Genomic DNA, 12,844 nt, shown 5'->3' with positions numbered 1-12,844 from the left:
AACAGCTCTCTGTGCCTACAGAAGGCTCTCTGACAAAAGGACACGTGCTTCACGTGACACATTTGAATTAAGAAGTACATCATTTAAAGTGTCTTTCCGATCCCTCATTTTAGTACACCTCTATGAGAAAATACTGAAAAACATATTGTCGATGCACAAAAATTAATTTTAAAATACCTCAATAAACCCACACAAGTTCAGTGCAAACTGAGAAATTCCCTAAATCCCTAGACCTTGTCTTTTAAAATCTCTACCAGGTAATACCTGCCACCCTACCTTAGGGCAGCTCCCACAACACAACCTGGGCAGTCTCTATCTGAGCCCGGGCATGGGGCATTGTAGAGCTGAAGCCCACCAGGAATCCAGTCTTCCGCACCGCAGCAGAGCAACTCGAGTGGGCTGGCACCAAACTCAACGGCAGCATGGTGGCAGGGACATAGACATTCTCACAAAAACACAAGACCTAAGCTGCTAAGAAATAGCTGAAAATTCGGTCTACCCAGAAATACATGAAGAGGGACATAAAGCGCACTGTTCCAGGCATGCTGGTGTGATGAGCTACCCACAGCTAGGCAGGCTAAGCACAGACAAAGCTGCTTTCTGTATTAACTGAGGTTTCTAAGTAATCCTAAATTACCATCCTATTTATCAGACGCTGCACTCAACCCCTCCGTGGTTTATTATGGCAAATATGTTCCAAAGGTTTCTGCAGAAGGAATAATGAAAAATGGGAAGAGGCTCGGGAGTTGGTGGGGAAGTGTTTCCTTGCAGCAGTGGCTGTCCTGAAGAGAGGAGCAACAGTGAGCCGCTGCATCATGTCCTGGCATCTCTGATGGTGCCACTTACGTTATAGACACGCTTTGTAATAGAATCAATTGGAAAAAAAAAAAAAAAAAAAGGACACAGGGAAAAAGCCTTGCAGCCTAGCCTGCTGATGCAGGATGTAAACTGCCTGAAAAAGTCAAAGTAAAATCTTGGTAATAGGAAGGTACAGGGCACATTTATCTTAAGAGAACACACAAATTTTAAATTAATTGCACCTAACAGAGTTTCCTTAGGTAACAATCAGAAATAAGGATGTATTCTATTGTTTGATAAGGTATTCATTATTGTTTTCCTCTTAAAATTAAAATCAAAGGTACAACTTGTACTTTCACATAATGGTCCTTTTCTGCAGCTTTCAGAAATGTTCTTGTTGGGGATGAAAAGGTCACAGGGCGATGCAGATAGAAATGAATTTACCAAAAGGAATTACATTTAACAAAATATCTGTTTCCAGCTTTCCTGAATTTGAACAGATGAAAGATCAGTCTACATCCCTCTACTAATGATAATAAGAAGGGAGAAAAAGACCTATTACATTATTACAGCAATGTGAGACTAAAAAAAGGACAAAATCATTGCAATATATACATCTAAATCACAGGAGAAAGAAAACTCCTGAACATCTTATCTACTCATTTTCATTTTCATTTTTAAAGCTCCGATGTAGCTCTTTGAACTAGTATAACTCCTTCCATAATAATTTCATTTGCTATCATTTCTGTCACTACAACACTTCCAGAAAGTAGTAAAAATGCTAGATGAATACAGGGCCAAGCAACTACAGCGCTGTGCCGATGCCTGTCAGTGAGTGCCATCTGGTGTGAAGGTAAGGCCATCATAGTAAGAACTTGAAACAGTCACCTTCCAAAAACATCTCCAAACTCCACTATTAGGGATGCAACTGTGTTTCAGTCTTCACAGCTGTAAGCTGCAATGTCTATAGGAGTGTGCTGCATTTTAATATTTCAACACTAATGTTGTTTTAGACATACACAGTAAACTCATTAAACTAAGCATGCATATGAAATAAGATTAGACACATCCTTTAGAAAAACCTTTGTTTTTACCAATTGGTTCAGCAATAAATGAGTACTTCACAGAGCTGATACTTAACGAGAATAAGAGCACTAAAAATGAGATGGATTCACCTGGTGAAAGATTCTCTATTTAAAGATTTAAACCAAAGAAATAGGCGAGGATATGCCAGTTAAACTTGTAAGTAGTTTCTGAAGTAATTATAGAGTTTTGTACTGAGTACGTCAAAAAGTAATAATAGAAGAATTTTTCTTTCAGTTAGTGCTTAAAAAATTAACCAACACCTACCCAAATTTTGAAAGTCTCAGATGCCACCTTTGAGAGGCACGAGGTAGCACCATACATGATTTCTGACCCCTGGGCCCAATTCAACACAGGTCACCAGGCAGCAGAGAGAGGAGGTTTCAACAGTAAAGCCAGTAGTCAGCACCACCAGATGGGCATAACCTGCCCGTGTCAGTATGCCTATTTGTTTTATGCGTTCCTGTGTGTTTTTATTTTTATTTTTGAGGACTTCTACAAGTACCACGCCAGGAAAGCCGAGCAGCCTTGCTCCAGGAGAGGAAGCTGTGTCTGCTTCCATCCCAGGCTATCAGCTCTTGCTTGGAGAGGTAAAACCCAGGACATGGAGACAGAGGAGGTGGAAGCAATCAGTGGGAAGGGTGAGGTCCAAGGGACAAAGAGGGAGAAGGTGATGCCCTGATAACCACAGCAATCTCCCCTCTGCCTTCGAGGCACCCAGGGAGCTGGAGACACCAGTCCTGATAGACGTTTGTGGAAACAGAGGCACCATTTTTTTGTCCTAACACCGCAGGTGATTATTTTGGTCATCTCCAAGGAGAAGGCTGCTTAGCATAGCGTCCACAGGCTGAAGGGACACAGGAGGGACGTGGTTTTCCTGCACACAGGGGAAATCAGGAGGATCAGCAGGAGACAATGCCATGTACCAGAGCTGTGAACACACCAACCAACCTCTGGCAGTAGGGTACGAGTGGATACATCGTTGTCTACTTTAGCATGTAAGGTTGGGAAAGTGACCAGGGCTGAATCATCCCCCTGCCCAAGGCAAACACAGAACTACCCCACACAGCACAAGCTCCCCTTTTGTTTTAGACAGACTTGGTTTTAAGCTAGCTTCACAACAACAGTGACAGCAAAGGAAAGCCAAAAGTCACGCGTAGCTACAGTGCAGAGCAGAGAGCAGTACTTCCTACACGGTGTAAGGGGGTGAGCCCAGCTTTCCTTCTCACGATCACCTGCTCCAGCAGGGTACACCACACTCTTGTCTCTTTCTCACCCTTCATCTTTTTGCACCTGATTCTTTACTTAAAGAAAAACAACCACAACAGGAACAGAGCAGGAAATGGTAAAATGCTTTGAGGCTATCCACTGCGTTTTAATATCTGCTTTTTAAATATCTATTTAAGGTTTTAATTCTTTTAATGTTTCATTAAAAGAAGTATCTGCAGATTACACATTTCCTCCAAAATCTCATTTTTCAAGTAGCTTTCAAAAACTATTTTTCACCAGTTCTGCCACTCTTCTGTTCTGTGTGTTGAAGAGCTGTTTGAGTCAATTTCACTATTTTGCCTGTTGCTTATGAAGTTTATTACAAACAAATTATCTTAAAGATGAGCTATATAGGTGGGAATGGCATTCACAGAGGGACCTAAGCTTAAAATTCTTTGCCCTTCTTAGCACTTGTAACAGAAATCAGATCAGATTTCCCATTGATGATGCCCCCTTAGTATTATTTCCTCTTATTTTACCTATTGCTGCTTTTCTGCCTGCCAGGTTCTCCAGGGACACTGTGTGTTTGGTCTTGCTTCCCAGCAGGTAGGCTTAAAGTCTGTTTCCTCACAGAAGGAACCTGGCCTCATGCAATACAAACTGCAGACCATGCTCTCTGATAAAAGCGAGCCTGCACCAGTGCTAAGAAAGGTTTATGATGCCTCCACCTGAACCTGGTCTCTGCCAACACAGGTACCAGAGCCAGAAACTGTGTAACATTTACTGTTACACACAGGCTTTGGCTACTGCATCACTTTCAAATACCCACAGAGCGCTGTAGTACCAGTATTTACCCAATGCCGAAATTATCCCATCAGCTAATGAAATTTACCACCCACAGCTTTCAACTTGTTCAGAGAACCCACACCTTGCTCTGAAGAAGTGTCTCCTCTGCTTGTTACAAGCTGTGCCATCCTGAATAAGGTGTAAGCTACTCAGACCATAAGGCTTGAAGCACAACAGCTCTGAAATCCCATTTGTGAATTTCTCTTAATTCCCTGAACCAGACACAGAAAGTGAGAGAATACTTCTGCGTATGCCTCCTTTCTTCCCCTGTGCAGACATCTCAAAAACTGTGATGCACCAAACCCTGACATTGAATATCACCTGACCTATTTCAAATCATCACCAAGAGAAGTTAGCTGCCCAGTTAACTCGCTCTGCCTCTGCACACTCCTTTTCTCTGACTCGTGCCCTCCTCCTCCGCTTCTGCCTGCTCTTTCCAGCTTCCGCGAGGTCTGCAGTCCCTAAACGATTAGTGCACTTTCTTCTAGCTCCTAAATACTGGTTACTGCATTTATCCTTATCTCCTTCCTTTATCTACAATTCATAAAGCTCATATTTCCCACTGCGCTGAGCAGTCTCAGTACTGATGCAACAATAAGCTGTGGCTATATACATGCTACCACTTTCCTCGATAAATCTTGTGTCACGTAATCACTGGTTCCTCACACCCATCACTTACATTTGATAATCCTACTTGCCAGCAGTATGAAAAAAGATGAAGAGTAAATAGAATAACCCACAAACGTCAGCCCAAGTGATGCACAACAGAACTGAAAAAGTCAGAGGAAAAGGATTCATTGTGTTATCATTTTCTTGAAAGCTGTAACTTTTAAAAGCAACAATGTAGAAAAAAATCATGAATCAGTATGAAACATACTCAACAACTAATAAAAACACAGTTCGCTACAATTGCCCAATTGACAACAAAAACACATCCAATAAGACGGCTGCTTCGGCCACCGTCATTAGCACGCCACGTTCATTAGAAGACCAACCAGACCATAGCCAAAAGCCGCTGAAGTCACGCTGGGAAAAAACGACTACCCGGCACCACCAGGACCTAAACAGAGTGCTTTACTGCCTTCCACCGCTAGTTTCCCTGAGTTTCTCCCTTACAGATGTTAATCATCTGAACTGCTGGGAATGAGATAACTTCCTTGGTAAAAAGAACCGCTCGCCTGAGGAGGCTTTAAATTTGCAGCACGAAAATTCTGTGACGAGTCTCAACGCAGACGATTTCCTAAAACACCGTAAAGTGGAGTTTGCATCTCTCGAGTTTCATTTACGCTTTCCACCTGACTTTTGGGACTCCCTACAAAGCCGCGCTTCACGACCAGAAACAAAAAGCAAAACCGCTCCGCCTGATGCCACTCCGCCGCACCGGGGAAATAAGGAACCAAACAGGAGGCAAACTGAAAATGCAACTCTTGTTACATTTCACCCTGCAGCCCGCCTAATTGGGCGCGGGTAATTACAAAATAACACACATTATAACCCTCACCGCCCGAGCAAGGGCCTGGTGGCCGGGGAGCGTTTCCCATGCGGGCTCAGCCCCGCGTCCGAGCGGGGCAAGCGGCGAAACGGCGCCGAGAGCCGCCGGCCGGATCCGGATCCGGATTCGGATCCCCTCCGGAGCCGCTCGCCCGGAGCCGGCGGCAGCGGAGCGCACCCGGAACGGCGCGGCCCGGCCCGGCTGCCCGGGGCCTACCGCCAGAGGTCCCTCCTTGGCCAGTTTTTACGGCGTGTTTTGCTGCACTTGAAACTTTCTGGAGGAAAAAAAAAAAAAAAAAAAAACAGCTCAGGTCCGCGTCTCGCCCTGGAGCGCGGAGACAAAAGCGGCCGCTCCGCTCCGCTCCGCACTCTGCAGGCGGGCAGCGCCGGGGGCGGCGGGCACGGGGAGCGCTTCTAGCGTCGCTCCGCTCCTCTCCCAAATTTCTCTCTCGCCCCCCCCCGGCAATGAAACCGAGCGGGGGCAGCCTGACCCCCCCCCCGCCGCACCGCAACGCAGCGCAGGGCCGGGGGCGGCGGCGGGGGTGGGAGAGGAACCGGGTGCCGGGCGTTCCTGAGGAAGTTGCACAACTGGAGAGGGACTCCGCTTGTTTACCGGGTCCTTTTCTCCCCCCCCCTACCCCACCCCGAGACGGGGATCCGGGAGAGGGAGGCTTGTCTCCGAGTGGAAGGGAAAAAAGACTTCACCTTCTCCTCCCTCCTCCCCTCCCCCAGCGAGGAGGAGGAGGAGGAGGAAGAGGAGGAAGAGGAGGAGGGGGGCGAGCTCTCTTTTTCTAAGGGGTTGCGGGGATTTGCTCCTCGGCCGCTGGCAGCCAATCTCCGGGCATCCCTCGGCGGAGAAGTCACCCCTTCCCGCGGGAGGGAGGGAAGGGAAGGGAAAGAGGGGAAGAGAAGGGAAGGAGGGGAAGGGAAGGGAAGGGAAGGAGGGGAAGGGGCGCTTCGACCTCCCAGGGGGCTGCCCCCGCCCGCACCGCTCGGCCCCGCGTACCCGCAACCCCAGCCTCCGCAGCAACTTTTTCTCTCACGCTCCGCCGCTCGCACGCTCCGGCCCGGAGCCGGGGGGGGGGGGAAATGGGGGTGGGAAGCGGGGTCCCCCCAGCTTCGCCCCCCGCCCTGGCCGCTGCCGCCCCGCCGGCCTCGCCCTGGCCCCGCGCCCCGGGCGGCCGCTCCGCGGGAGCGCCTCCCCCCCCCCCCCCGCCCCAAAATCTTTCTCCCCCTCCCCCCGCCGCGAAAACAGCGCCTCGCACACACACGTTAGCGAGAAACAAGTGTGCCGATATCCTGTTGTTACGTGCACCGGCTGCACAAAACAGGAGGGGAGACGAGAGGCGGCCGGCTGCGGCGCCCCCCCCCCCCTCCCCAGCCGGACCCCGGCACGCAACTTGGCCAGCAGCCCCCGCCGCCGCCCCCCGCCGCCCCCCGGCCCTTCGGGGCCCCCCGGGTGCGGGCAGCGCCGCACACCCCCGGCAACCTGGGGCCGGCCGGCGGGGACCCCCCCGAGCAGCCAGCGGCGGTGACAGGCGGGGACCCCCCCGCAGCCCCCAGCCCGCAGCGGGCAGGGGTCGTCGCCGTCCCCCGGCCGCCGTGCCTGCCGCAGCCAGCGAGGCGCACACACCGCACGGAGGCAGGAACTGAGCACTCAAGCAAAAGACTTTTTTTTTTTTTTTCTTAAATCGCTACGAGCTTTTTTTTTTTTTTTTTTTTTTTTTTTCGCTGTGTGCATGTGTGTGCAAACTTTCCCCAAAATGGCGGAAATTGGGAGATGATTATATTTTAAATACCTCTCGCGCACGACCAGACAAAGTGCGGAGGAGCGACGGAAAATACAAACTCTCTCCGCTGTGCGCTGAGCAGGCCTTCGCGCGGGGGGGGGGGGACGGACCCACGGCACATTCAACCGGTATCTCCCGGCAGCCGCCGCCGCCTGCCGCCTCCGACCGAAAAAAACGGGGCTTTCTCACACCCCTCCCGGCCGCGCGTTGCCCCCCCCCCGGCGCCCGCGCTTCGCCCCGTCCTCCCGTGCGTGTGAACAAAGAGCCGGGCCCGGGGGGGCGCGGAGCGCAGGGGCCCCCCCTTCCTCCTCCCGCCCTCCCCGAGCACCCCCGCAAGCCGCAGCCCCCCCTTTTTCCCGACCCCCCCGCCCCCCTTTTCCCGAGCCCGGCGGCTGCACCCGCATCACATTGTTCCCCGCGGCACGGCGGTGCCCCGTAAGTGGCATTAAATGGAGCCAACTGACAAGCTCATTGGTGGGGCAAGTCTGCAAAATGTCTCTCCCCTTCCCTTCCCCCTCCCTTCGGAGCCCCCTCCCCCCAAAAAAAGCCTTCCCCCCCCCCGTCCCCGACGCATTTCAGCGGCTCCCTCCCCCATATGCATAGATATGCACATCCACATACGTGCGTGCGTGCCTGTGTGTGCATATAAACGCGAGCATATATATCCCCGTGTACTCCCTTCGTGTGTTTGGGAAGGGAAAAAGAAATGCGAGGCACCTCTCTCTTTCTTTTGTTCCTCTTTCACACTCACACACTTATTATTTCGGGAGACACCCGGCGCCCCGGCCGCTCCCCAGCCACTTGGGAGCCACTTGCCCACTTTCCCCGGCATTAACTTCCATCCCTGCCGCTCGAGGTGCTGGGGGAGAAGCCCCCTCCCCTTCCCCGGCTCCGTTTCGTAAGGGAGGGAGAGGAGGTGCGCCTCTCCCTTTATCTCTCGCGCTCTCTCCAACTTTCATCCTCACCTAGGGCCGAAACCAAAACCCATCACCGGCCTCCGCCAGCGCCGCTCCCTGCGCGGCTGGCGGACCGGCTCGGAACCCGCCGCTCCTTACCCCCCCAAATTCTCTCTCTCTCTTTCTCCGGCTCTCGAGCAGTCCTGACAAATATGGTCCAGGGCTGCGGGCACAAGTGAGCATGCGCCCGCCGAGCCAGGGCTGGGGAAAGGGGAAACTGCCGCCGCCGCCGCTCGCTCTTCCTCCCGCGGCCGCGGCTCCGGCGCGGCGGCAGCGCGGGGCACCCGGCGAGGCGGGCGGCGGCGGCCCCCGGCCCCAAAGCCGGCCCCGAAGCCCGGCCCCGAGCAGGGGCTCCGCCGGAGGTGCGGCATCTCCCCCGAGCGCCGACGCCGGGGGAATAATAAGGAGGCTTCGCGCGGCCGCCTGGCGCTATTTTGGGCCCTTTCGGCAGGGATGCGCTGCGCTTTTTTTTTTTTTTTTTTTTCTCCTTCTTTTTCGTATTAATTATCTTTATTATTTTGTTGGCGGCTCCCCCCCCCCCCCCAGCCTTCCGATGCCAGCCGCGCCGCCCCGGTGCGGGGCGTGCCGTGCCGTGCCGTGCCGTGCCGGGTGGGCGCCGGGGAGCCCGGCGCTGGCCGGGGGCGAGCGGAGCTCCGCAACTTTCCCCGCGGTCCCCCTGCGGGGCATGGACCCCCTCAACCTGGGCCTCGTCCCATTCCCAGCCTCGCCGCTTTACCAAAGAAAAGTGCTTCCAAGCGTGCCACCTGCCTACGTCCTCGCCACCGGTCCGTTCCCCTGTGGTCCCAGAGCAAAGCGGTCTCCGGCGGCTATTTTCTGTCACTTGGCATTATTCGGAAAACACCGAAGGCTGGAGGCCCGTCTTATTGTATGGCACCGGCTAGGGCGGACTTCCTTCACCTAGAAGGAGGTCTGTTATGCAAAAGAGCATTGAACAAAATAGACCTACACGAGGCCTAACTAGGCTGGGGAAGAGGGAGGAAGAAGGATTGCAATCTGTTGTATGCATGATACTTGAAATATATATATACATATATACACATACATACACACTTTCAGGCAAAGCCTAAACCAACACAGAATACAATCCTAATTATACCAATCATATACATATATATATATATTTACACCACAGAATACCTCTGTGAGATGGCTCTATCCTGAAGGCAAGAGCGGCAAAGTGAATTTTACATTTTTAATGGTTTGGTGAGTAGTTATATCACTTTTAAAACAGCCCTTGGGTCTCAATATAACTTCTGTTAATCCCAGTAATTATCGACGTCCAGACTTTCCCTTGATTTTACACACGCTTCCTTTACAATTACACGGACAGCTGTGGCCCAAATTACTAGATCGGGAGTAGTAACAATAAATTACCAGGAATAAATGTTAGGATTCAGTATCAGCAGAAATAAATACATGACAAAAATGCTCACTTACAAAGTCAGAATAACAAAAAGTGGTTTACACCCAAACAAATGAAACCTTTTTGCCATTTTGGATACAGGCTGTATTACAGTAGCACACCGATGACTGGGGCAGCCTCCCACTGGACTCAGGACAGAGGTGCTCCTTCTCTGACACAAGGACTTCCCAATTCCAGCTTCCATTCACTGAAGTATTTACTTAAGAACTTGTGCTAAAATATTTAAGAATCAAATCTGACCACTCTCATTCCTTAAACTATGCCCATGCTCAAATAATTTAAACATGACATTACTTAGACTTGCAGCATACTATCCCGAGAGCTCCTATTTATCTAAGTTTATTTTTCTCACAGCAGTAAAATGGAGCTTGTGACTAAGTGTTTGCAGGATTGGTGCCTAAGTGCAATACATAACGGTTATTTTATGATTAACATTTCTCGCACCCATCCACCTCAAATGGCATTGCATATAGGCTGCAGATTTCATCAATGAACATATGTTCATTAGAAACTAATTACAGAAAACAGTATTAACCTAATTGTAATAATTAGTGATAACATACATTTAAACTCTTCTAAAACATGGACCCAGAAAAAAAAAAAAAAAGAAAAAAAAGGAAAGGAAAGGATGAGAAAATTCCTATTTCCCTACAGTGAACTCGCAGTTGAGGAAATTTATGGGTTAGAAACAAAGAATAAACTGTAAATGAAGTCATTCAATGCTTTTCTGAAAATCATTTCCTAATGTTATTGAAATGTTTCTATTCAGATAGTCGCCAAACAACTAGATTATTCTATTGTAGCCTTAAATTAGCTGGGTTCTGCAGAAGACATTTAAAGAATGATAGAATTTGGTACTATTTAAAACACTCTTTAGGACGCACGACCTGTACTGATTATTTCTCCAGATGACAGTGAGATTTAGGTGGATAGTGTTAGCAAGACGCATTTCTGACTAATCTGTGCAAAGAACACTCATTTTGAGTTATCCACAGCTATTTTTTTTATGCTTGAAAAATTTTGTCCCTTTTTCTTTCAAAATCTTACAGGGAGACGCAGCATTTGTAAAATCCTGTTACATTCTAATCTATCTGATCAATTAGCAGAAGTCATAGTCCCTTCCAGAAAATGACTACACAGATGAAAAAACTCCTTGAAGGATATATGTTGGAGGTCAGAAGCGAAACCAGGTATTTGAACCAGAGCAAAGCTATTTTATTGGGTAAGTAGTTTAAAATGGATAGCTGTTTGATTAAAGTAAAAGGACCTGGGAAATTAATACAGATTCCTTCCATTAACTGTCTCTTCTTTGATTCTTGCCCTAATCGTTTTCTGGCAGCTCATGATGTGTACTAAACCCATTATTTTGTCAATAACAATTTATTGAGTAAAAATAGATTGAACATTATTTAAATATGCTCTTTAAGCATTATTTCTGTTGCCATTTTATTGAACACTAGACTTCCATCTGTATTCCAAAGACTGAGGATTTTGAACACTTATTTTCTATATGTAAATATGGCGTTTAATATGATTTTGGCAGTATGTTTAATGACATATTTTGAAGTAGCTAAATTTGGTCTCTCTGTGAGTATTCTTGCAACTCGTTGAATAGGTGTTTGTGCTGTAGCCAAATACTGATTATTTTTCTTACAGCGTGTGCATGAGCATCCATATACATAGCTTCCAAATCCCAAATTGTGAATACCATTTAAGGTGGTGAGAGGAAAAAAATGTACATTATCGATTCAGTTTGCATATTGGGTTGATACCATCATGCAATCTAATGGCTCTTCTTCAAACACCAAAAATTAAACTGAGGAAAAGAAAGCCAGTATTTACATTATACCAAATTACTTAGCACTTCTGGTGTCTTGATTTTTGGAATACAGACTAAGACACCTCAAAGATGGCTGTATTTTTTAAAAGTAGCCTGCACGTGATGTTTTATCATCCTTCTTCTAGCAACCTGTGCAGCTCATTGTGTGACCTTTCTGACCTGTGACAATTACCTGTCGGCCACACGATCCTTCCCCAAGCCAAACCAGGAGGACAGGAGATATAGCTTGAGGGAAATCACTAGCAAAAAAGAATATGTTGTGTATGATACTATGTTAAATTTTAAGCCAGAAAGATAGAAGCGTAGAGATTTGAGAAACTGGGGGTGAGGAGAGATGGTGTATATGCCAGTCTAGAAAGAAAGACAAGTGAGTTGCAATCCATGGTGATTCCAGTTCCACATTACAGTGCTCTCTTCTTCTCTAGGGACTTGGTGTCCCCACAAATGTGAAGAAATGAAGACTGACCCATTATCAATAGAATCTTTCTTGTGGAAGATTGAAAGGCAGCTGTGTTTTTTGTTTGTTTGTTTATTTGTTTGTTTTTGTTTGTTTGATTTTTCCTACTAGTCCCAAAATAATTATCAAAGTTTATTCAGATGCCACACTAAACTGGAGAACCAGTAGTACTTCCTGTCTTTCAAATCCAGGTGTGTGCCCTGGCCACATCCTAACCCTGTACCAGAGTGAGACTTAGGCACGCAACACTCTTTTTTCCTGGGAAGGAAATCTGAGTATGAGCTCTTGAAAGAAACTGCAGTGTTCTCCGTACAGGTTTCAGCCCACTACACACCTGGACACACTCTAGATGCAGCCTTGGAGAGCTTCTTTCTAGAGAGTAGCAGTTTCAAGGCACTGCAAAGTAGGTGTTCCAGGGATGTCACTGAAGTTGCAAGACTGCAGAGATTTCTAGAAGCAGTCTTCACCCTGCAGGAAATATGAAGGCAGATATGGAAGCTATGGGATTCTGACTGCAGAAGTGAATCCAGGGCAATATTGCCTATGAAAACTTTGGGAAGCATGGGACCAGGCTAACAAGATATAAAAGCAGAAAAGGTTATTTGTAAGACTTGGTCAAATGGAAATTTGGACCTATAATGGGAATATTGATGTGGACTCCTGAGCCAGGAGAAGGCTGAAGATGGAAGCCTGGGCATGCGGGTTGCACATTAGGGCTTGAAGAACTGACAAAAGCTTGAATCAGTTGAAGGAAGCAGGGAAGGGCAGGAGAGTCCAGAGGGGTAAGGAGGAAGGGTACAAAGGTAGAGCTGAGACTGGGCCATCTGGAATGGATGATGGGCCAAAAATAGAAATGGTAAAAATTAAAGTCCTGTGGAAAGGGAAGGGCATGGAGTACTAAAGAGAAAACATAGTGTACGACAATGTGGA

At 48.3% G+C, this 12,844-nt stretch overlaps 1 protein-coding gene across 11 annotated transcripts in view; it reads right to left on the bottom strand.

Annotated features, from left to right (window-relative positions):
- The window catches only part of L3MBTL3 (L3MBTL histone methyl-lysine binding protein 3), an 87,857-nt gene extending 78,849 nt beyond the window's left edge, over positions 1 to 9,008 (bottom strand). For 3 of the 11 annotated variants that reach the window (XM_040552360.1, XM_040552361.1, XM_040552368.1), the window contains exon 1: positions 5,438 to 6,358. In XM_040552360.1, coding sequence (XP_040408294.1) covers positions 5,438 to 5,477 — 40 coding nt within the window. In that variant the 5' untranslated portion in view covers positions 5,478 to 6,358. The other 8 variants (XM_040552371.1, XM_040552363.1, XM_040552362.1 and 5 more) reach the window with 8 other exon arrangements.
- Positions 9,009 to 12,844: the final 3,836 nt, after the last annotated feature.

The sequence above is a fragment of the Cygnus olor genome, chromosome 3 (assembly GCF_009769625.2).
Source record: "Cygnus olor isolate bCygOlo1 chromosome 3, bCygOlo1.pri.v2, whole genome shotgun sequence".
In the NCBI taxonomy this organism is placed as follows: domain Eukaryota; kingdom Metazoa; phylum Chordata; class Aves; order Anseriformes; family Anatidae; genus Cygnus; species Cygnus olor.
This window is presented reverse-complemented; position numbering and strand designations above follow the sequence as displayed.